Below are 22400 nucleotides of genomic sequence, written 5' to 3'. Positions count from 1 at the left end.
ATGTGGTGCTCAGTATTAAACTCAGGGCCTCTCACATTCGAGTCGAGCACTCTACCGCTGAGCCACAACCCCAGCCCCCAGACTTAAATGCGCTTAATGACAGGTTTTGGTTAGTACAGAAAGAAGTGCAAGGAGCCAGGGACAGGTTGCCAATTTAGGTTCCAGAGAACAGTCTGTTAGTCTCCTCAGGAGCAAGGGTTCACTTCATTTTTAAGTTACTAAAGTAACTCATCATATTCACAGAAAGGTAGCAAATAGGTGTACAAGTCATTGAGAATCCCACGGCCGCAAGACCACCACTCTGAATGCTTTTGTAACATTTGCCTTGAAGCTTTTCACGGGTCAGATGCTTTGAGTGTTTTTTTTAAAAAAAAAACAAAAACAAAAAAAACACAGGGCTTCACTCTGCTGCCCAGTCTGGCCCTCTATATCTGGACTCAAGCCATCTTCCGGCCTCAGCCTGCCAGTTAGCTGTGCCCCACTGCACTCTGCTCAGCTGGGGTGACTTTTGTCTGTCATCAAAGTTGGCGGTGAAGGAGGTCTTTCTGGAACCCCTCTCTTGTCCCCCGCTCCCAGGTGCTCACTCTGATTGCAAAATCACCACCTCATGAGGAGAAAGGGCACCAAGGTGGAAAGCTCTGGACAGATGCCAACGGCTGGATCCCCTCCCAGCTGTGCCACTTTCCCTTAGCCTTCCCACCAGCTGCTTCATCAGAACCACATAAAAAATACTGGTACCTGGCCTGCCCCCACCTTGTGCAAGGGTGACGTGCAGCTCCCTGACCTTCCTTTCAAGCCTGTCACAGGCCAGCATGGTGGTTTATAACTGCAGCTCTGTCCTCCTCACTGTACTGGAGACATCTCCCTGGTGGGACCTTGCCACTCACTGCCCAGCATTCAAGTTCTTGGCTCCTGTGGGTCACAGTGAAGGGCAGATGAGGAATGGTGGCTGAATGATACTGCATATGTCAGTCACCTAGGTGATACTGTAAATGAAGGGAAAAAATCAGAAATTCTTAAGCTTCATTTGCTTTTAGTTATTTGCTTTGTTGTCAAGTTTAGAGGTCAGACAGTTATGCAACGTAGTCCCACTGCTTTACTACAGACAATATCTTTCATGGGTCAAGATGGTAACAGTTGTCCAACTTTTTATCAGGAACTTAGAAGTATCTCAAACTGACTGAAACCACCCACCTCTCACACAGGTGTCCAAAGGGTCACTTTTGAAGTTAGAAACTGAATATTCCACCCTGAAAGCACATAAACACACCATTTTCTGTGGATGTGTCCTAGGAAGATGCCCACACTTGATTACTCATATGCAGAACACTGATTACATCACTTTCCCCTATTGCCAATCATTTCTCTCCACAACTCAGACCACCCTGCTGCTTTATATCACAAATACCTGAAACTGTATCCTTGGGAGGTGTTTTGGAAACCTGGGACTACCATCTTCTAACATTTGACCACCTTGTGAATAAATATTCTATTCTTACTGTATCAGGGTAGAGCATACAACATACAAAAGGGATTCCATTCCTTAATAGTATAACAAATACCTAAGATATAGCAATTTGAAAAGAGGAAAGGTAGTTTTTTTGCTTGTTTTGCCCTGTTGCTTTCAGTCTGTGGAGGCTCAGTACATCATAGGTTGAGTTGACATATATCCATTCACTCCATGGCTGCTATGAAAGTAAAGAGGAAAGGGTAGGATCCCACAATCCCTTTTAAGGACCTCCCCTATATCTGACTTTTTCCAGGTAGGCCCACATCTTACAAGTTTTACCATTTCCTAATAGCCACACATATGTACATGTGTGTATATATTACATACATATATATAGACTGTACATGCTGAGGCAATTTATGTGACTAACACAGAAGAAATTCTTAGTGTGCTGACTCATCAAACAGCCAGCTAATTGGACTTGATTACAGGGGAAGAAGGAAACATGCAAAGCATGGGGACAAAAGGTATCAGTTTTTAGTTTTTCTTTTGTACTTCTTACATTTACCAAATGTATTTCATATTGAAATTGAGGTGAGCACAAATGCTTGTCTGAACTGCACTTGGGGGTGGGGGCTGGAGTACTGAGGATTGAATCCAGGGGATACATTACCACTGAGCTACATCTTCAGACCTCTTTTTCTTTCTTTCTCTCTCTCTCTTTTTCTTTTAATTAAGACAGGGTCTTGCTAAATTACTGAGGCTGGCCTCAAACTTGTGATCCTCTTGCCTCGGCCTCCAAGGTGTGTGCCATGCCTGACTAAACTGCACATATTCCTGAAGGCAAATTCATTTGCTCAGTGAGTCAACAGTGGCAGAAATCCAAGGCTTACAGGACTGATGATTGCTTTCTGCTAGTTGAGCTGAGCTAAAGCTGTCAGAGGCTCACATGAAACCATCTACACAATTGAATCACTTCTGCCTCAGCCAATTATTTCAGTAGAAATAATTATTTGTATTTATTCTTCCAAAAGCAATATTCAACTTTTAAAAATTGCTTTTATTGTGAGACATAAATACAAAAAAAGAGTACAAAATACAAATGTACAGCTTAGAGAAGTAAACCCCATTTGCCTACCACAGGTTCAGAAAAAGAACATTTCTTTAAATGTTATTGTATTTTTTATACCTTTATTTATCTTTATGTGGTGCTGAGGATCGAACCAGTGCCTCACACATGCTAGGTAAGCACTCTACCACTAGGCTACAACCTCAGCCTCAAGAACAATCATTTTTAAAAAAAAAATCACATGCCTCTTCCTACTCACCACAAGTGACCACTATCCAGATGTTACTTTCTTGCATTTCTTCTTAATTATCTTCCTTATAAGCAAATCTTCAAAAACACTGTTGAGTTTTGAGAAGCTGAGCAGCAATCACAGACCTGGCTTGGTCAAGGAAGGGCAATTATGCTCCCACTAGGTACAAGCTCCCAGAAGACGAGCTGAGCACAGGTGCGGGCTTCAGCTCTTCTCATGTCTCTGGAGACCTTCTGGGAGTGCCAACGGCGAGGGTGTGATGAGGTATTGCTTATCCAGGAAAAATGTGGTCAAAGGGCAGTGGCCACTGTGGATTTTTTGCCTGGAAGGAATATCAATGTCCCCAGGTACTCTTGAGAAGCAGGGTATGTAGTGGACTTGGTACACCTGGGCATTTTGTCTTCAAATACCAAAGCAGTTGGATCCTCCGTGGTCATAATCTTAAATGAGTCTGTCTCCTGAGACAGCACAGACTGGAATGGCGGTCCTCTGGGGAAAATACTGCTATCCTCTGTCAAGCTTCCTTATCATCTCATCTCTCTGGAGATGTCTTTCTTTTCCCTTCACTGACTTTCTCATTTTAGTGGAGGCACTTCCTCCCATAGTTTCCTGGGGACGGTGGAAGGAGGTAGATAGATGAGGCTACCTGTATGCCCTGGATGGAGGGCTTCAACTACTTCAGACCACTTTTCTAAGGGCCTGTTGACTCCACAGAACCCATCAAAATGAATGAATTCTCAGAAAAGAAGGAAGGGCCGAAAATTAGGTGAGTCAAGAGTTAACTTTAGGTTAGCACTTCCCTACTCTTGGGTAAGAGTAGAAAGATAGAAATGGAAAACCTGGGCTTTGCAGTGCAGATGCAAAAAAGGGGAATTTGGTGCAGCAAAAGTTTCCAGGCTAAGGATCTGGACATTAGGCCTGAGTTCCATGAAAATAGAAGGAAAAATTTAATAAGTCCTTCAGTCTCACTTGATTCCAGGTTCTTGCTTCTATTGTCAATTTTACAGATCATACAGCTAAACAACATACTCCCACTAACTTTAGGCATGCTATAGGTTAATACCTCTGATATATGGGTCTCAGTAATAATAGGTGCCTAAGTTCCTTTTCAGGAACTTCAAGGCTGCTTTTGTCTATTTTAAAGTACCTGAAATAACCAAATCCTCACTTAGGCCTGTGTGGGTATCTGGTAGGTTACTCTTAGAATTCAGAGGACCAGAACACCCCATTATCAGAGTACACTAATACTGTCCCCCACCCCTTTTGTTACTGGGGATTGAACCCAGAGGTGCTCTACTATTGAGCTACATCCACACCTTTTTTAATTTTGAAACAGAGTCTCATTAAGTTGCTTAAGGCCTTGCTAAGTTACTGAAGCTGGCCTCCTGGCAATCCTCCTACCTCACCTCCTGAGAGCCACAGCAGGAATCTTGAAAGGTAATGACAGCCTATGTTAGGGTGGTGCTGTGAGAACCAATGGGATGGATTTCAGGAACATTTCTAAATAATCAGTGTCTGAAGACAATAAGAGAAGCACTGAAGCTCTCCACTGGATGGATGTGGGAGGAGGATGTAGGAGAAGAGCCGCTGTGCAGATGAAAGTGGAGAGAAGCTCCTGAAAGTCCACTTACTTTTCCCATCCTGACATTTACCTTGGTCTTGAAAGACTGTCTGTAACATAACATGGGCATCGACTTCTAGGTCAGTGATGGAGCATGTGCTTAAAATGTATGAAGTTCAAATAAAGAAAATAGGTATGTGGGGTGTGTGTGTGTATGCAAATGTCAAGGTAGAGGAATGCTTCCACATTATAAGACCAGAGAGACTCAACAACTCACTCAGATAGCTAGAGAAACTTGAGTAGGGCCTGAAGATTAGATGGCAGCAAACTGCTAATGCTAATATCCTGATTTTGATGGTTGGTTATGTAGAATATCCTAGTGGTTAGGAAGTCTACATGAATGTACTTGACGAGGAGGGGCATGGGCTGGACATGTACTTTCAGGGAATTCGGGGGAAAAAATGTGTAGCTTTTGGGTATACTGATTCAAAATAAAAATTTCATTTGAATAAAGTTTTATTTTGGCAGTTTTAAAAAAATTTCTTTGTCTTAAAGAGAAAATAGAGAATATTCCCACAAGATTGGAACAGATGAGAAGAATCTTCAGCTCTAGCTTCAGTTCATTAATTTGAAAAATGCTTACATGAGACCACATCTGGGTCAAACTGAAAGTGGGTACTTCAGAGCAGGTATTTTTCTCTGCTAGCTTGATGTCTGGACTCCTCCAAGCAACTGCTTAATATGTCACCGGCTGAGGGAGCGATGAAGAGCTTCATACATCATTTGATCCTGAGAGGAGGAGAGAAACAGAATATAGAGCTGACCACAAATGGTTATATGCTGAATGGCGTACCCCTCAAATTCACAGGTTCAAGCCCTAACACTCAGGACCTCAGAATGTATCTGTATTTAACATGACTCTCATCACTGTCTACTAAGCTTTGCCTTGAAAAATCAATCAAGAGGGGCCGGGGTTGTGGCTGGGTGGTAGAGTGCTTGCCTAGTACTTGTAAGGCACTGGGTTTGATCCTCAGCACCATATAAAAACAAATTAGAAATAAAGCTAAAATAAACAAACAAAGAGATTCTTATGCCCATATCTAATTAGTAAAACAGGTATAATTCTAAAGTATCACAAATCCAGACGGAAACACAAGGCAAAAGTAGAAAATTCTTAAAGTGTAATTTACATTTCCAAGAAAGTACGAATGTTTTTCAATGTGGTTGAACCATTTTATGTTTATAAGTAACAATCTAGTTGCCTAACATCTTGGTACTGTTTGGTGCTGCCAATCTGTAAAATTTTATTTCACTCTGAAAGGTGTGTGATGGAATCTCTTAATCTCTTAAGCTGGGTGGTAATTCTACTCCTATATATTTATCTGAAAGAAACACTTGCTGCATGTTTTTGTTTGTATCCTGGCCCTTTAAAATCTATTTTAAAAGGCAACTGTGTTAAAGTTTTCATCTGGATAAGTATATAATATTTATAAGATTTAAAAATATATAAAAATATGAATGGAAAAAGACTCTCCTATACTTCCCTCCCCTACAACCAATGTAATTTATCTTTTCAGATTCTCCTTCTACATATATAAGCAAATGTTATAATTTATTATTTTACCTTTTTTTTGGTACAAAAAATACTACAGTACTTTCTAAATACAATTCCTAAATTTTTTATTTAATGATATATTTGGGAGATATTCTTTAGGTTTTAGAAAAGTTATATCATAATTCATAACACAAATACTTAAAGTTTTAATCTTTACTATATTTTCTTGAGGATAAATTAACAGAAAGCTGGGTCATGTATTGTTATAATTGTGATTTTGGCAGGCAAGCCAAACTGCTATCCATAAGGGCTGGAATGATGGATAACCCACCAACTGAGTAAGAGTATGTCTATTTCCTTACACCATAGCCAAATGCTTGTTGTTTATAAGCCAACAAGTTTATGGTATTTTTGAGACAGCAGCACTGACAGTCTGAGACAGAGACAGAGTAAATATTTCATTCAAAATAGAAAACCATTTCCTGGAAGAAGTAAATTTTTCAAGTAACTTCCAAATTGTTCCAGAGGGAACTAAGAAAATACTGATTTAACTCTTAAATAGGACTAAAGGGCCTTTGTTTCTCAACATCACCACTAAATAACATAGTAAAGTTATCTTAAGTGTCTTTTGTTTAATCAGACTAAAAAAAATTTTTTTTTTACAAGTAACTGTATTACAAAACTATGTCTATACTGGGTGCGATGGTGCACGTCTATAATCCCAGCAGCTCGGGAGGCTGAGACAGGAGAATTGTCAGTTCAAAGTCAGCCACAGCAACAGCGAGGTGCTAAGCAACTCAGTGAGACCTGTCTCTAAATAAAATACAAACTAGGGCTGGGGATGTGACTTAATGGTCAAGTGCCCATGAGTTCAGTTCCTGATTCACCCCAACCCCCCAAATCTATTACAAACATATTAGAAAACACAGAACAACAGAAATAAAAATAATCCTTCCCAGAAATAACTCTCATTACCTTGGTCTCCTTCAACTTACAACTGTGATTTTTAAAATATTTTAAAATTGTGATTTTAAAATATGAAATGTCATCCTCCACTCACTCAGTCTCCCTCCCCATGAGCAACCATTATGACTACTCTGAGAAGGATCTTTAAGATTAGTTAAGTAAGCCAAACAAGGAAAGAAGACTCTTGACCTTGATGATACTTCTTATTTTTAAAGGTTCAAACAATAATAATCCACTTAAGTTATCTTCTTTACATTATTCACTCAAAATTAATACTATGCCTTTTTCAAAATAAATAAATAAATAGTAGATCCTTACTCACTTGATGCTTTCCAAAACAATATGTAAAGTGTAAGACATATTCCCCAAAGATAGCGAAAAAACAACAGAAGCAAGTCACGTTTTACTAGAACATACATATACCCTTCCAGGGGATGTTCCTAAGTTCTTGCAACTGATCTACAGATTCAATAAAATGTCATTCAATATCCCATCAGGTTTTTTTCTATAAAAATTGATAGGCCAATTGTCAACATTATATGGAAATACAAAGGACCTAAAATAGATAAGGAAAAAAGGTGGGAGTACAAACTTGGGGCATGTACTCAACCTACTTTCAAGACTTATTATGAATCTGTAATGACATAGACAATGGCAAAAAGACCTAGTGGTATAGAGATGAAGATCAATGAACAGAAGAAATAGTGCCAAAATAAATTCATACATATACATATGTGATCAATAAATAGAGAGCATGATAGTTCACTGAAGGACAGAATCATCTTTTTACCAGAGCCAGAGTAGATAGCTATGTGGGAAAAAGTAACTACCATCCCTACCTGATATCAAATACAAATACTATATCTCACCCCGCAAAAAAAGGAGTCTGTACGACATATGAACATATAAGTTCCTTAACTATACACTGCAACATCTATTTACATAGCATTTTGTAATATAAATGTTCTAGATTTGATTTACAATATATGGAAGGGTGGTACACAGTTTACAAACAGTCATTTTATATAACAAACTTGATTTTGGTACCTATGGGGGTCTTCCCCCACACATACTGATGGATGAATGTAATTTGAAATGGAAATACATACAAATGTAAAGCTAAAACTATACTATTTCTTTTTTTTTTTTTTTCACAATACCTTTATTTATTTATTTTTATGTGGTGCTGAGGATCAAACCCAGGGCCTCACACCTGTTAGGAGAGCACTCTACCGCTGAGGCACAACCCCAGCCCCTAAAACTATAGTATTTCTAAAGGAAAAAAAAATACAGGATTAAAAATTTTAACCATTTGGGATAGCAGAGATTTCTTATGACATAAGAGATTTCTTAATACATAAGCCATGCAAAACAAATAAAAATTGGACAGCATTCAAACAATAAAAATCCTGTTTTTCAAAGGTACCTTTAAAGTATAAAGATAAACCACATGTTAGGAAAAAATGTCCTCAATGTGTATTTGATAAAAGACTTCAACCTGGGAAAAATTAAGAATCTATCTACACTTCAGATAGAGCCCTAATATCCAGAGTATACAAAGAACTCAAAAAATTAAACAATNGGGGGAGGGGAGGGGGGATAGAAGAGGATAGGAAAGGCAACAGAACACAACAGACACTAGTATGGCAGTATGTAAAAACGTGGATGTGTAACCGATGTGATTCTGCAATCTGTATATGGGGTAAAAATGGGAGTTCATAACCCACTTGAATCAAATGTATGAAATATGATATGTCAAGAAGTATGTAATGTTTTGAACAACTAATAATAAAAATTTTTAAAAATTTAAAAATAAAAAATAAATAAAACATGTCTGAAACTGGAAAAAAAGAATCTATCTACAATTCATTAAGAAAAAAAATCTAATTTTTTAAAAAGAGCAAAAGATGAGAATACAAAATAAGATATACAAATGATCAATAAGCATGAAAATATGCTCCACAATTTAAATGAAAATTTAAATCACAATTTGATACTAGATATTTCCATTCAGTAGAATGGCTAATCAGTTAAAATTAAAGATTCACTGTATCTAACTCTTAGTGAGAAAGAAAAGCAAATTGAAAGCTCCAAAAATATAAAATGGAACAGCCACTGTGAAAAACAGGCTGATGTTTACTTTAAAGTGTATGTATAAAAACACACACTTACTACTTGCCCCAGCGATTCCGTCTAGTTTTTTTACTTTAAGGAAATAAAAACACATATTCGTGTAAATAGGTATGTGTGTATGTGTAGGTATGTGTGTGCGCAGAATATCCACAGCTGCTTTATTCATAAAGGCCACATCTGGAAACAACCCAAGCGTCCACTAATAGGTGAAAGGATAGGAAAACTTGTGACATATTTATACAAAGGCATATTGCTCAGCAGCAGAATGGACTCAACTACTGAAAAACAGAACAACAGAGAAGAATCTCAGAACATCACACTGAGTGAAAGAAGCCAGACAGGACTATTGTTTTTACCATTCCATCTAAAAAATGTTCTAAGACAGGCAAAGTGAGAGTATGGTGGCAGAATCAGATCAGTGGTTGGTTATGGAGTTGGTTTTGACAATAAAAGAACACAGAAGTTTCTGAACGGATGAAAATGTTCTGTACTTTGACAGTAGTGCCGGTGACAAAGTCCAAGACTCAAGGAATGGTACAATTAAGCTTGTACAATTTCAATGTAGAAAGTAAGGCTAGAGCTGAAGAGTGACAAATGTGGAGCTAAGTCATATGTTCTAACAATGTGACAACTAAAATGCAGGATCAAAGTAAAAAATAATTTCCATAAAAGAAAAAAATGTACACCATCAAATCTTTACAAGAAAAATTGTGATCTACTCTCTTGTAGATCAGAATGAAAAGGGCCAACAATATCCCCTATAAAACTGATTCTAATTAGTAAGACTATATTTTACTGAAGGATTTTCAGTAAAAGAAAAACATTTTCTCTAGTACCCAAGATGCTGAGAATTCAAAGCAGACTGTTGTTTTCTAGCCATGGTGAAAGTCTCAGTCCAGGTGAGGTCAGTTCTTACTCCAGCTGAAAAAGTCATATGCCCATAAGATACCACACCAGCGCAAACCCTTAACAGGTTACTCACTTCAGTTAAAGCTATAAGATGGTCAACTAAGATAACACGTAGAACATGGGGCATGAAACACAGCACCTCAATTCATACAATTGCTTTGAACCCTGATGTAAAAAGAGTTTCAATCAACAATCATAATGAGAATTGCTGAATCTGGGGTGATAAATGGCCAATGATTTAAGGGGAGTTTTAATACAGTCAAAAAACAGGTCCTCATGACTAAAGCAGATTCTGGAAACTTATGAATCCCAAGTGAACAAATAAAACATCACAACTGTGTCCAAATTCAGACATTTCTTAGGGTTAGACATTTTCATTCCAACCTTCTATAATCACCACAATAACCTAATTTCACTTATAGCAACCATTTTAGTTTACTGCAGATAGAAAACCTGAATATAGGACGAAACATGTAAAACCTGGCACTTTATGGAAGAAGTCAGAGTGATTTTTTTTTAACACTTTTTCTCCTTGTGGTGAATGTATTTCCACCTCCCTGAAATATAAGGGTAATCTCTATGGGTTACTTTGGGTACAGTCCATCTCCAAGAAGATAAAAAACTATTTGTCGAAAATGGTGGGGTAACTGGGCATGGTGGCATATGCCTGTAATCCCAGTGACTCCCGAGGCTGAGGAAGGAGGCTCTTGAGTCCAAAGCCACCCTCAGCAATTTAGTGAGGTCCTAAGAAACTCAGGGAGACCCTAATAAAACATTTAAAAAAAAAAGGACTGAGGATGTGGATCAGTGGTTAAGTGCCCCTGGGTTTTTTTTAAAAAAGGGGGAAGGTGGGTAGATCAAATAATATTTGAATATCAATGAGTAAGAATTATGAAACTGTGGGAGCATACATGAGTACTCATTATCTCTGAAATAAACAGGGGCTGGACATCTAATGTGTAGAACTATGATTCAGTAAAAATTAAAATTTCCCCAAACATAAAGGTCATTATTTAGCTTGTTTCCAGGTCAAAATTTAATATGCAATTTCTTTCAGAAGAAATGATCTATAAAATACTTTATGAATCACGAGTTCAGGTCTACTGCTTTGACCTCAAATCTTTTTTTAAGATACAGAAGAATGTTTCTTACCTTTACTGATATAGATGGTTTCACTTTCTTGAAAGCTTCTTCAAAGTGTGTATGATTAATCTTGAGCTCACCTGTGAAGCAAATGCACAAATATATACTTCTCAGTAGAGAATACTAACTGTGAGTTAAAACTTAGTTTCTCTTGGAAAATGTCAGCTTTCAAAGAAAACTGACGACACTGAATGAGGAGATGGGTTCTATTCTTTACCCAAAGAGTATTCAAGCAAAAAATATTCTACTCATCAGTTTATAATGCAGTGCCAACCAAAGAGACTAATTACTCATAAATAATCCTTTGTTGGCCATCCTTGCTCTGCTTAACTCAACTCAATGTTGACATTTATAAAGAAGGAGCAAAACTATTCTCTTTCAGGATGATTCAAATATATTTGACTAGAAAAGGAAAGTAGAATGTCATAATATTTAAGAGTGCAGGGCTGGGGATGTGGCTCAAGCGGTAACACGCTCGCCTGGCATGTGTGGAGCACTAGGTTCGATCCTCAGCACCACATAAAATAAAATAAAGATGCTGTGTCCACCAAAAACTGAAAAATAAATATTTAAAAATCTCTCTCCTCTCTCTCTCTCTTTAAAAAAAAAAAAAGAGTGCACAACATAGTATGATGTGACTTGGAAAATCATTTATATTTAAATACATATACCAAAGTATCAAAATACTGAATTACACACATTAAATAAGGAAATGAAATAAAATACATAATGTTAAAATACAGTTTTGTTTCTAATGTTAATATGATAACTCGTGTGACAATTTATAATTAAAAATAACAAGTTTTCTCCATAGAATTAGAATAGAATTATTACCTAAACAAAAAGTAAAATGTGTTGCTGAGGGGCTGGGGTTGTGGCTCAGTGGTAGAGCTCTTGCCTAGCGCATGCGAGGTCCTGGGTTCGATTCTCAGCACCATATAAAAATAAATAAATAAAATAAAGGTATTGTGTCTGACTACAACTAAAAAAATTTAAAAAAAATTTTCATAAACATACATAAAATAAGATACAAACAAAATTAATACTAGCAGCACCAATATATGTGCTAGGGTCTGTTAGTCTTTAGTGACCAAATACACACCAAGAAAATGATGAGATTCATTTTTCAGATAGAATACTGATTTTTCATGTTACAAAATATTCTAATTATCTGGGTGTGGTGGTTCATAGCTGTAATCCTACCAGCTCAGGAGGCTAAGGCTGGAGAATCACAAATTCTGCTAAGCAATTCAGTGAGACCCTGTCTCTAAATAAAATAACAAACAGGGCTGGGATGTGGCTCAGTTCAATCCCTGGAAACTCCCCCATCCCCTCCCAAAATTCTAATTTTGCTCATTGATATATTACCTATTTCCAAAATGAAATTTTAAAAATTCAGGGGCTGGGATTGTGGCTCAGCGGTAGAGCGCTCGCCTCACATGTGCGAGGCCCCGGGTCCGATCGTCAGCACCACATAAAAATAAATAAATAAATAAAAGTATTGTGTCCAACTAAACTAAAAAATAAACACTTTAAAAAAAGAAATTCAGATAAATCGTTTCCTTTTCTTTTTTGGGGGGGGCGGGGAGGTGGTACACTGGGTAATGAACACCGAGATGCTCTACCACAAAGCTGCACCCTCAGTCCTTATTTATTTTTAATTTTGAGACAGGGTGTTGGTATGTTGTTAAGGCTGGTCTTGAACTTGTGGTCCTCCTGCCTCAGCCCTCTGAGTACCTGGGTATACAGGTGTGTGCCACTACACATGACTAGATAATTTCATCTTAATGAAGATATGTGTGTTGTCAAATCTAATCTAGGTATGTGCTGCTTTAGCCATAAAAAGAACTCAGCTTTGAGATTCTTGCAATGCAAGAAAAAAAGAAAAATCAATATAAATGCATAAAGACATTTTTTAAAAATCTACAGGCAGGCATGCAATACACACTGGACATTCCCATGAAAGTACAAGTACAGAGGACAAAATACCTCTTGTGAACAAAGGTATTCTGCAAAATTGCAGAAACACTCATAAACTGCAACTGGCCAAACTACTGTTCACAGCAGACAAGCAAAGTAAAGCGTACATGGCATGGTTGGAATGAAGGTCACAAAACTTTTCATCCATAACACACTTTTGTCAAAAGTGAAGGATGCTGCAAAGCTGTTGAAATGTTCCCAAATGAATGCATAGTGGACTACATGGATTGATTAGTAACAGTAGGTTTTCATTTTGTTTGTTTTTTTGGTGCTGGGATATAGTGCTGGATGAAATGTAGGGTCTATGTGCAAGCTAGACAAGGGCTCTGCCCTGAGCTATACGCCCAGCCCATCTTGTATTTTGAAAGGAAAGTCCCAATATGGAAAGGTCTCTAATTTCCACAACTCACATATATTTCTAACCTTTGCAATTTAGGCTGCATTTTTTTTCTTTCCTACATTGTATTTTAACAGGAAAGGAGATGATACTTCAGCAAAAGGATGAGGGCTTCCAGAATTGATATGTGGAACATTCATAATGGAGACAGTGAATAGACTTGCTTCTACTTAATCACTTGTGTATGATGATAAAATATAATTCTACTGATTTTAGAGAGACAATGATTAATTTGTTATTATTACATTATCAAAAACAGAGGTTATATAATATTACAGAATAGCTTCTAAAGGTTCATTAGAGAATATAAGCATTATTGTAACAGAAAATAGATACTAAAAGCTGGTCATTTTCCAGGGCAACAGTGGTTTTAACTATTCAGTGATAAATTGAAATATTGTGGTGAGAATCATACATTTTCCATTTCCACTCTTCTGTCTTGCCATTTCCTGTCTCAGGGCACACAGAGAAGCTTCTCGTACCAAAGCAGAGAGATCTGCACCCCTGTAATAAAAGAAGTGTTCTTATTTATTTATTCTTAGATACTCCAAAAACCCCTAAAGGAGAAGGTGACAATTTTCTAAGGCCACATATTAAGCAATTAGGAAAGACACTGTTTTTATAACTGTATGGAGTAAGCAATCCAATGAGAAATAAACATTCCTAAGAGCCACAAGCAAATATTAATATAAAAGACCTTGTCAGAAGAAATTCACATATATTTACCATAGTACTTTTACTTATAAGGGCTATGTAACTAGCCCTTATAAACTCATATATTATATAATATCTAAAGTAAGCTTATATAAAAAGTCAATTATGAGCCAGGAATAGTAGTGCAACCCTATAATCCCAACTACTTGGAAAGCAAAGACAGAAGGATCCCAAATTGAAGGCCAGCTTGAATAACTTAACCAAACCCTATCTCAACAATAAAAAATAAAGGGGCTGGGGATGTGGCTCAAGAGGTAGCGCGCTTGCTTGGCATGCGTGCGGCCCGGGTTCGATCCTCAGCACCACATACAAACAAAGATGTCGTGTCCGCCGAAAACTAAAAATAAATATTTAAAAAATTCTCTTTCTCTTTAAAAAATAAAATAAAATAAAAAGGACTCTAGATACAGCTCAATGGTAGAGCAACCTCAGGGTTCAATCCCCAGTAGTGCAAAAAAATAAAGAAAGAAAAAAGAAAAAAAAAATCCATGATTCCAAGTTGAAAAGGGGGAAACACAAAGCCTAGTCTTTCACGTGATTCAATGTCAAGCTGAGTGAAAACATCATAACAATACCTCATTTATGTGATTATTCCGTGGAATAATATGCTTACTTAGCACATTTACAGGATAAAAAGCATTGGTGTTAGGATTTTACCACATTCAAAGCTTCCTTTCTTTGTGTTTTGTTTTGGTACTGAACATTGAACTCAGAGGCACTTTATCACAGAGCTACATCCTCAGTCCTTTTTGAGACAGAATTTCACTAAATTGCCAAGGTTGGTCTGAAACTTACAATTGTCCTGCATCAGATTCCTGAGTCACTGGGATGACAGGCATATACCATGGTCCATGGCCCATTATAGCATTAAAATAATTTATAAAGAATCTTTGAGAAAAAGCATAAATTTCATAATTTAAAACCTCATTTCCAGACACAATCTTTATTTATTATATGATACACAGAACACATGAACCTAAAGACCACCAGAGGTTAAATTACTAACCATATACAATGTGTTGCTTGGCTAAGTGTGAGGTTTTAACATTATTTGAGAATAATATATATCCTGGGGTATACATTCTTGTCCTCTAATGTTAAATCTACATTGGTCAACTGATGCAAACAGATAACTGGAGGCAACAGTAGTAAAGTCTCTTTCAAAAAGTGATAAATATTATAATACCAGATGTGGTGGCACATGCCTGTAATCAAAGAAGCTCAAGAGGCTGAAGCAGGAGGATTGTAAATTAAAAAAAAAAAAAAAAAAAACTCAGTAGTTATGCAGCCCTACGTTTAATCTCCAGTATCAAAAAACAAAAAACAAAACTAAACTAAATAAATAAATTAATAGATAAGTAAGCAAATAAATAAGTAACAAAGAAAAAGTGATGCTAGGGGGCTGGGGTTGTGACTCAGCGGTACAGCGCTTGCCTACCACGTGCGAGGTCCTGGGTTCAATCCTCAGCACCACATAAAAACAAACAAACAAAATAAAGGTATTGTGTACAACTAAAAAATAAATTTAAAAAATATTTTAAAAAATAGAAAAAAGAAAAAGTGATGATAGTACCACTAAAATCCAAAATGTTAACTCATGAAAACCAGCCTCTTTATAACCCGATATCCTATTTGATGTAATCCACAAGAACTTTCTGGGGTAAATTCTGCCATGAAAACTGTGTTTATCATTCACTACTTGTTTAAATCTTTTCTCCTCTCAAAGAAGCAACATCATGTACTAAAACAACATTATAGCTATGATTGTAATTAGACGGTGAGATGCATCCTACCTCAGTGGAGGGAGACCATTTATAACCCCACACAACCCCTGCCTGAGACTCTTACCATTTCCCTTCACTGTGAATCATTGTCTTTCACTCTATGAGACATGATTGCTGGCCACCATGTATTATGTCTCTTAGGATCACTGGGTTGGCAGAATCACTGAGATTCCCTGTCCTAGATGACCATACATGAAAAGACTGGAGATTAAACTGTGTATCCTGACCACACTCCCCAAAATCATCAGCATAATCTCAAGTAGAAATATCTGAATAAGAGAAGATTACATGAAATTCCACAATTAGAACTAGAACAACTGGGCACAATAATCACTACCAGTGGATATGCTATTAGACATAAATTTATACTGCTGAACAACAGATCCCAGAAATCTTCGAAGATGAAGACACAGCTTGCCTTACATGGCTGGGAAAACCCCACATTTTGGCCATGCCTTAGAGATATGTCCTAAAACCAAGCATATCAGGGACAATCAACGGGCTAACAGGTGGAGGCAATGTCTCTGTTAAAACATGTGTGCCATTTCCTTCCCTGTGTCCCCAATTGGGAAAGTTAACAAATTTACTTTAAACATATGAAGATCAGGCTGGGCACAGTGGTGCACACTAGCAACATCAGCAGCTCAGGAGGCTGAGGCAGATGGATCAGAAGTTCAAAGCCAGACTTAGCAACTTAGTGAGGCCCCAGGCAACTTAGCAAGATCCTGTCTCAAAATAAAACAAAAAAGAGATAGGGATGTGACTCACTGCTAGACCCTCTGGGTTCAATCACTGGTACCAAAAGAAAATGAAAAGAAAAACCTCAAAATTACCAAAACCATAAGCATATGAAAGCTGAGGCAGAAATGTCATGATTTTCTGATGGTATGGCAGGCTATGTAGCTATGAAGAGGTAAGCTGACAAAATGCTTTCTGTGGTTCTGCAGCATGAAGAATGTGGCACTTGTATATTAGTAACTTCCAAAGGCACCTGGATAATTTGGCAATCAGTCATGAGTATAATATCTGTTCAAATAGTCTTAAAGCACAATGTGTGACGGACAGCAATATGGTTGGCACTGAAACTTGCCAAAAGGCAACATATGACCTGATTCCCCATTCCCAGAAATTCTATGAAGAAGAAGCAAGGACCAGCCAGACCCTACATTAGAAGCTTCATAGGACATCTCATTAACCTTCCCAATAACTGGGAGATGGGCATCATTCCCCTCCTTCTGCAGGTGAAGAAACTGAGCCCCACAGAGTCTACTGACTTGAGATTTAAATACTTACGTATAGCAATCACAGCGAAGATCACCAGCAATTGCTTCCAAATTTACATCTGCATCCAGGGGAGGTTTGGTGCCATTCTGAAGAAGACAGAAACATGAGCTTTCATTGGGGCTTTAAAGACCCTTATGCATCCACATCACAGGCTCTTATGGAAGAGGAGTAGCTGCTGAACTCAATGAAGAGAATCAACTCCCAAACCAATTTTACTCCCAAACCAGTGTGCCACAAGTTTCAATTCTGAGAAATGAAGGTAAGGAGCAGACTCCAAATGTGGGAAAGCTAGAGGAAAGCCATTTATGCTTATGAAGTTTCAAGAGTTCATATGCACTCCTAGGAAAACCACCTCCCAAACAAGAAGAAGAAAACCCAGCAACTCAACCTCTCCACAGGTAAAGCAACACTTCCATCCCCTGATTAAACACCCATTTCACAGGTGAAGCAGTACTTCCACTTCCAGTCACTGGAGAAGTGCTGACTTCCGGTCTGAGGCTGGCTGTAATGGGAGAATAATACTGAACCCAGGCAGGTGGGAATGATCACTAACCCACCTGCTCTCCACTGAAAGCCCCAAGGCCTCTGTGCACAATATGTTCTCTCTTGATCCTGTATGGAAAACAACCCTGACTTTGGAACCAATTCCCATTCAGCTCATATCAAAAGATACTAGAAATGACAAGGATTAGAATATCTCAGCATTAACACTTAGCAAAGTACCATGTACACAATAGTACATATTCAAAAATATTTTTGTAGGTTACATGACAAAGTAAACAAAACACAATTTTAAATGATTTATAATGTATGGCAGCTAGATAGTATGCTCCTCAGTGTTGGCTCATTGTTCTGATTCATAACTAACATCTATATTGTACACATTCTTTCCTTTGTAGCATATATCAACTTGTGAAATAACTATTGTGAGAAGAATCAAGAATACATTTAAGTGCATAAAACATGCCATTAAGGTTATTTTAGTGTGAAGTATGAAATATCAGCCCTGCAGATGCTCCCAACGTGGCTCTGATTCTATCAGAGCCAGGAGGCCAGGTGTGGAGGCATCACCTTGTGCATTCACCAGTCACTCTGCCCACTCACACACAGGCCTCTCGGGGTTTCTGAGCAGGGCCTGTTCATGACTTGCAAAATCCATAGCTCTGGTAGTTGCTGTGATCTGATAAAACATGAAGCTTCTTGTATATCTACAATGGTGGGCAATCAACATTCTCCATTTCCAGAACTTTTTCATGTCTTCCCAAAACGAAACTTTGCCTCCATTAGACATTAGTTCACCATCCCTCCTGCTCTGGCCCCTGTCAACTACCATTCTAATGTCTCCCTCTATGAACACGAAGGGCAATATTCTTTCTTGATATGAAGGCTTTCTTTGTAACAATTTGTGGAGCTATACACTTAATGATATGTCCACTTTTCCATATTTCCATTGTGCCTCAATAGAGAAGATCAAAACCACAGAGATAGCATTGGACCAGGCATCAGAAACCTGAGTTACAAGGTTCAAATTTGCAACTGAATGCATCCTTGGGAAGTTCCTTAATCTCTATTATTTTTCAAATGTTTTGATCATCTTATTTCATGCTACACATGGGAAGGGAGGGGGGAAATGGTTTAAATAGTGATGGTGAACATATCACAGGGGAACTGCAATGGAGAAGAACTGGGACTTTCCCAACAGTTACTGTGCTAGAAAGGTCTTGCTAGAACACACCTCATTGAGCATCTCTAGCCACCACTGGAGGAGGTATGGGGTGAAGGGTGGGTGCTATCAAGGAAGACATGAGCTATTATGAAGGATTTAATGTTCAAAGAACCTCTCAGCCTTTCCTAGACTATCACATAGCACATGGTTCTTCTAATGTATATGCCATGTGCTGTTGGAGATATTTCCCTCAAACTATCTACTGCCTTGTTTAATCAAAAGGCCAATCAAAAGAAATAAATTCACCAAGGATTACCTGAGCACAATTCACTTATTCTTCTCAACATCTAAATGAACTGTCACATCCTCATAGCTTACATAAGAGAATGATCTGGTTCATTCTGGCTCAATCTGAAAGGATTCTGTGTTTACTTCAGGGATTCTGTTGAAGACATAGTCATCACATGTTTGTGAGCTCTCCATGAGAACTCAGAGAAGGAATTTTCTACCATCTGTATATTGAGAACAGCTATAAGCTTTCAATAATTAGGGTCTCTTTTAAGTAAACTCTTTTTATGAAAGAAAGCTCAATAGACAATGAGTCATAATAATTAAATGAGATGGTTTATGAACTTTTTAGAAAACCAACTATTATCTATTTAAACAAACACAAGCTTTCTAATTCTTAGCAAATTAACCTTTAAAAAAGTATCCTCACAAAGTAATCAACTGCCTTTTTCTAGGACCATGAGATGTGGTCTACACAGTATACCTCCAAAAGTTTCCGAACTAACATTATTTTCCCATTATTAGAAAAAAGGGCTGATGAATCATGTTTTCTAATGACTTATATGAGCTATTTAGAGTAGGCAAATTCAGAAAAACAAAGTAGAATGGTGGTTGCCATGAATTGCCATGGGGAGTCCAGTTTCAGTTTGGGAGGATGAGATGGTCCATGGATGGTAGTGATGGTTGCACAACAACGTGGATGTGTTCAATGCCACAGAACCACATATTAGAAAACAGTAAATTTTATGTATATTGTACCACAATTTAGAGAAAAAGAATTAGTTACTTTCCACTAATACTTTCTATAATTCTGAATAAAGCGATGTGTTATGGAATCACATGTACAAAAAGTAATTAAAGATATAATACTACTTTTATTATTTTTAATTTGGTTACACAAATCTACTCTTAGTTACAGAGAATCTAGAATCAGTGATTAATTTTATTTACATAGCAGACTAAAAAACTGAAGAAGAAAAAATTAACAGGTCACATCTTCATAACATAATAATAGTAATTTTGCATTTTCTTCAGCCTTTGAACATACACATAAAACACAATTTTGTATCCTATTTTTTTGGCTATAGTTTGCCTATCAGTAAAATATTTAAGTATTCAAACACTTCAAAGGGTACAAAGTGTAAGCATATTCATAGATTAAAGTAAAAACAATACCAAAAGAAGAATAAATACTTAATAAATGCTAGTTAATATTACATCAGGTTTTTAATAAGAAACTATTACACCAGTCATAAGAATTTAATAGATAACATTTAGGTGAAATGTTAATACATGTTTTAGTTTTGAGATGATGGAGTTTTTTCTGTTCATTGAGACAGGGTCTCCCCAAAGGCTGGCCTTCAACTCCTTAGCTCAAGGAATTTTCCTCCCTCAACTTTCAGAGTAGTTGTAACTATAAAAGAATGCCACTACCTAGCAGAAGTATGTTTAAAAAAATACATCATTTTGTGAATACAGCTTTTTAGTGATATTTTTATCATGACTTTAAAGCCTATATGCTTTCTCTCAAAGTATTTGTAGACATTAAATAACCTTTGTGGTTTTCTGAAATAAGAGTAAGTTTTAGGGGCTGGGGTTGTAGCTCAGTGGTATGAATGCTTGCCTCATATGCATGAGACCCTAGGTTCAATCCCTAGCACCACATAAAAATAAACAAATAAAAATAAAGGTATTGTGTCCATCTACAACTAAAAAAATGTTTTTAAAAAAAGAATAAGTTTTAATGACACTTAAAATGAAAAAATAAAAGTTGTGGAAAAATCTACTTGTCTAGAGTTGGGGTTGTGACCCAGAGGTAGAGTGCTTGCCTAGCATGTGTGAGGCACTGGGTTCAATCCTTACCACCACATAAATATAAAATAAAGATATTGTTTCCACCTATAGCTAATATATATGTGTGTGTGTGTGTGTGTGTGTGTGTGTGTGTGTGTGTATAAAATCTACTTGTCCAAGGTGGTTTTGAGCAACATGCCTCTTATTAAACATATCATCATTGGGGCTGGGGATGTGGCTCAAACGGTGGTGCGCTCGCCTGGCATGCATGCAGCCCGGGTTCGATCCTCAGCACCACATACAAACAAAGATGTTGTGTCCGCCGAAAATTTAAAAATAAATATTAAAAATTCTCTCTCTCTCTCTTTTTTTAATTTAATTTTATTTTTTTACTTTTTATTTTATTTTATTTTATTTTTTTATTGGTTGTTATTGGTTGTTCAAAACATTACAAAGCTCTTGACATATCATATTTCATACAATAGATTCAAGTTGGTTATGAACTCCCATTTTTACCCCAAATACAGATTGCAGAATGACATCGCTTACACATCTACATTTTTACATAATGCCCTATTAGTAACTGTTGTATTCTACTACCTTTCCTATCCTCTACTATCCCCCCTCCCCTCCCCTCCCATCTTCTCTCTCTACCCCATCTACTGTAATTCATTTCTCTCCTTGTTTTTTTTTCCCATTCCCCTCATAACCTCTTATATGTAATTTTGTATAACAATGAGGGTCTCCTTCCATTTCCATGCAATTTCCCTTTTCTCTACCTTTCCCTCCCACCTCATGTCTCTGTTTAATATTAATCTTTTCCTCCTGCTCTTCCTCCCTGCTGTTCTTAGTTGCTCTCATTATATCAAATAAGACATTTGGCATTTGTTTTTTAGGGATTGGCTAGCTTCACTTAGCATAATCTGCTCTAGTACCATCCATTTCCCTGCAAATTCCATGATTTTGTCATTTTTTAGTGCTGCGTAATACTCCATTGTGTATAAATGCCACATTTTTTTTTTATCCATTCATCTATTGAAGGGCATCTGGGTTGGTTGCACAGTCTAGCTATTGTGAATTGCACTGCTATGAACATCGATGTGGCAGTATCCCTGTAGTACGCTCTTTTAAGGTCTTCAGGGAATAGTCCGAGAAGGGCAATAGCTGGGTCAAATGGTGTTTCCATTCCCAGCTTTCCCAGGAATCTCCATACTGCTTTCCAAATTGGCCGCACCAATTTGCAGTCCCACCAGCAATGTACAAGAGTACCCTTTTCCCCACATCCTCGCCAGCACTTGTTGTTGTTTGACTTCATAATGGCTGCCAATCTTACTGGAGTGAGATGGTATCTTAGGGTGGTTTTGATTTGCATTTCTCTGACTGCTAGAGATGGTGAGCATTTTTTCATGTACTTGTTGATTGATTGTATGTCCTCCTCTGAGAAGTGTCTGTTCAGG

The 22400-nt window shown here is 37.4% G+C and overlaps 1 protein-coding gene across 8 annotated transcripts in view; it reads right to left on the bottom strand.

Annotated features, from left to right (window-relative positions):
• The window catches only part of Nvl (nuclear VCP like), a 122866-nt gene that overhangs the window by 8919 nt on the left and 91547 nt on the right, over positions 1-22400 (bottom strand). For 3 of the 8 annotated variants that reach the window (XM_048809311.1, XM_015483601.2, XM_015483600.2), the window contains 4 exons: positions 17205-17281; positions 13829-13917; positions 11046-11116; positions 4829-5119 (listed from right to left, as the gene is read on the bottom strand). In XM_048809311.1, the coding sequence (XP_048665268.1) occupies positions 5075-5119; positions 11046-11116; positions 13829-13917; positions 17205-17281 (282 nt within the window). In that variant the 3' untranslated portion in view covers positions 4829-5074. Of the gene's footprint in view, positions 1-753; positions 987-1194; positions 1251-4828; positions 5120-11045; positions 11117-13828; positions 13918-17204; positions 17282-22400 lie in introns of those variants that run through there. The other 5 variants (XR_007349767.1, XR_007349766.1, XR_007349765.1 and 2 more) reach the window with 5 other exon arrangements.

This window comes from Marmota marmota, unplaced genomic scaffold (genome assembly GCF_001458135.2).
Source record: "Marmota marmota marmota unplaced genomic scaffold, marMar, whole genome shotgun sequence".
NCBI classification, from domain to species: Eukaryota; Metazoa; Chordata; class Mammalia; order Rodentia; family Sciuridae; genus Marmota; species Marmota marmota.
The sequence above is the reverse complement of the archived record's forward strand: the minus strand, read 5'-3'. Positions and strand labels throughout refer to the sequence as shown.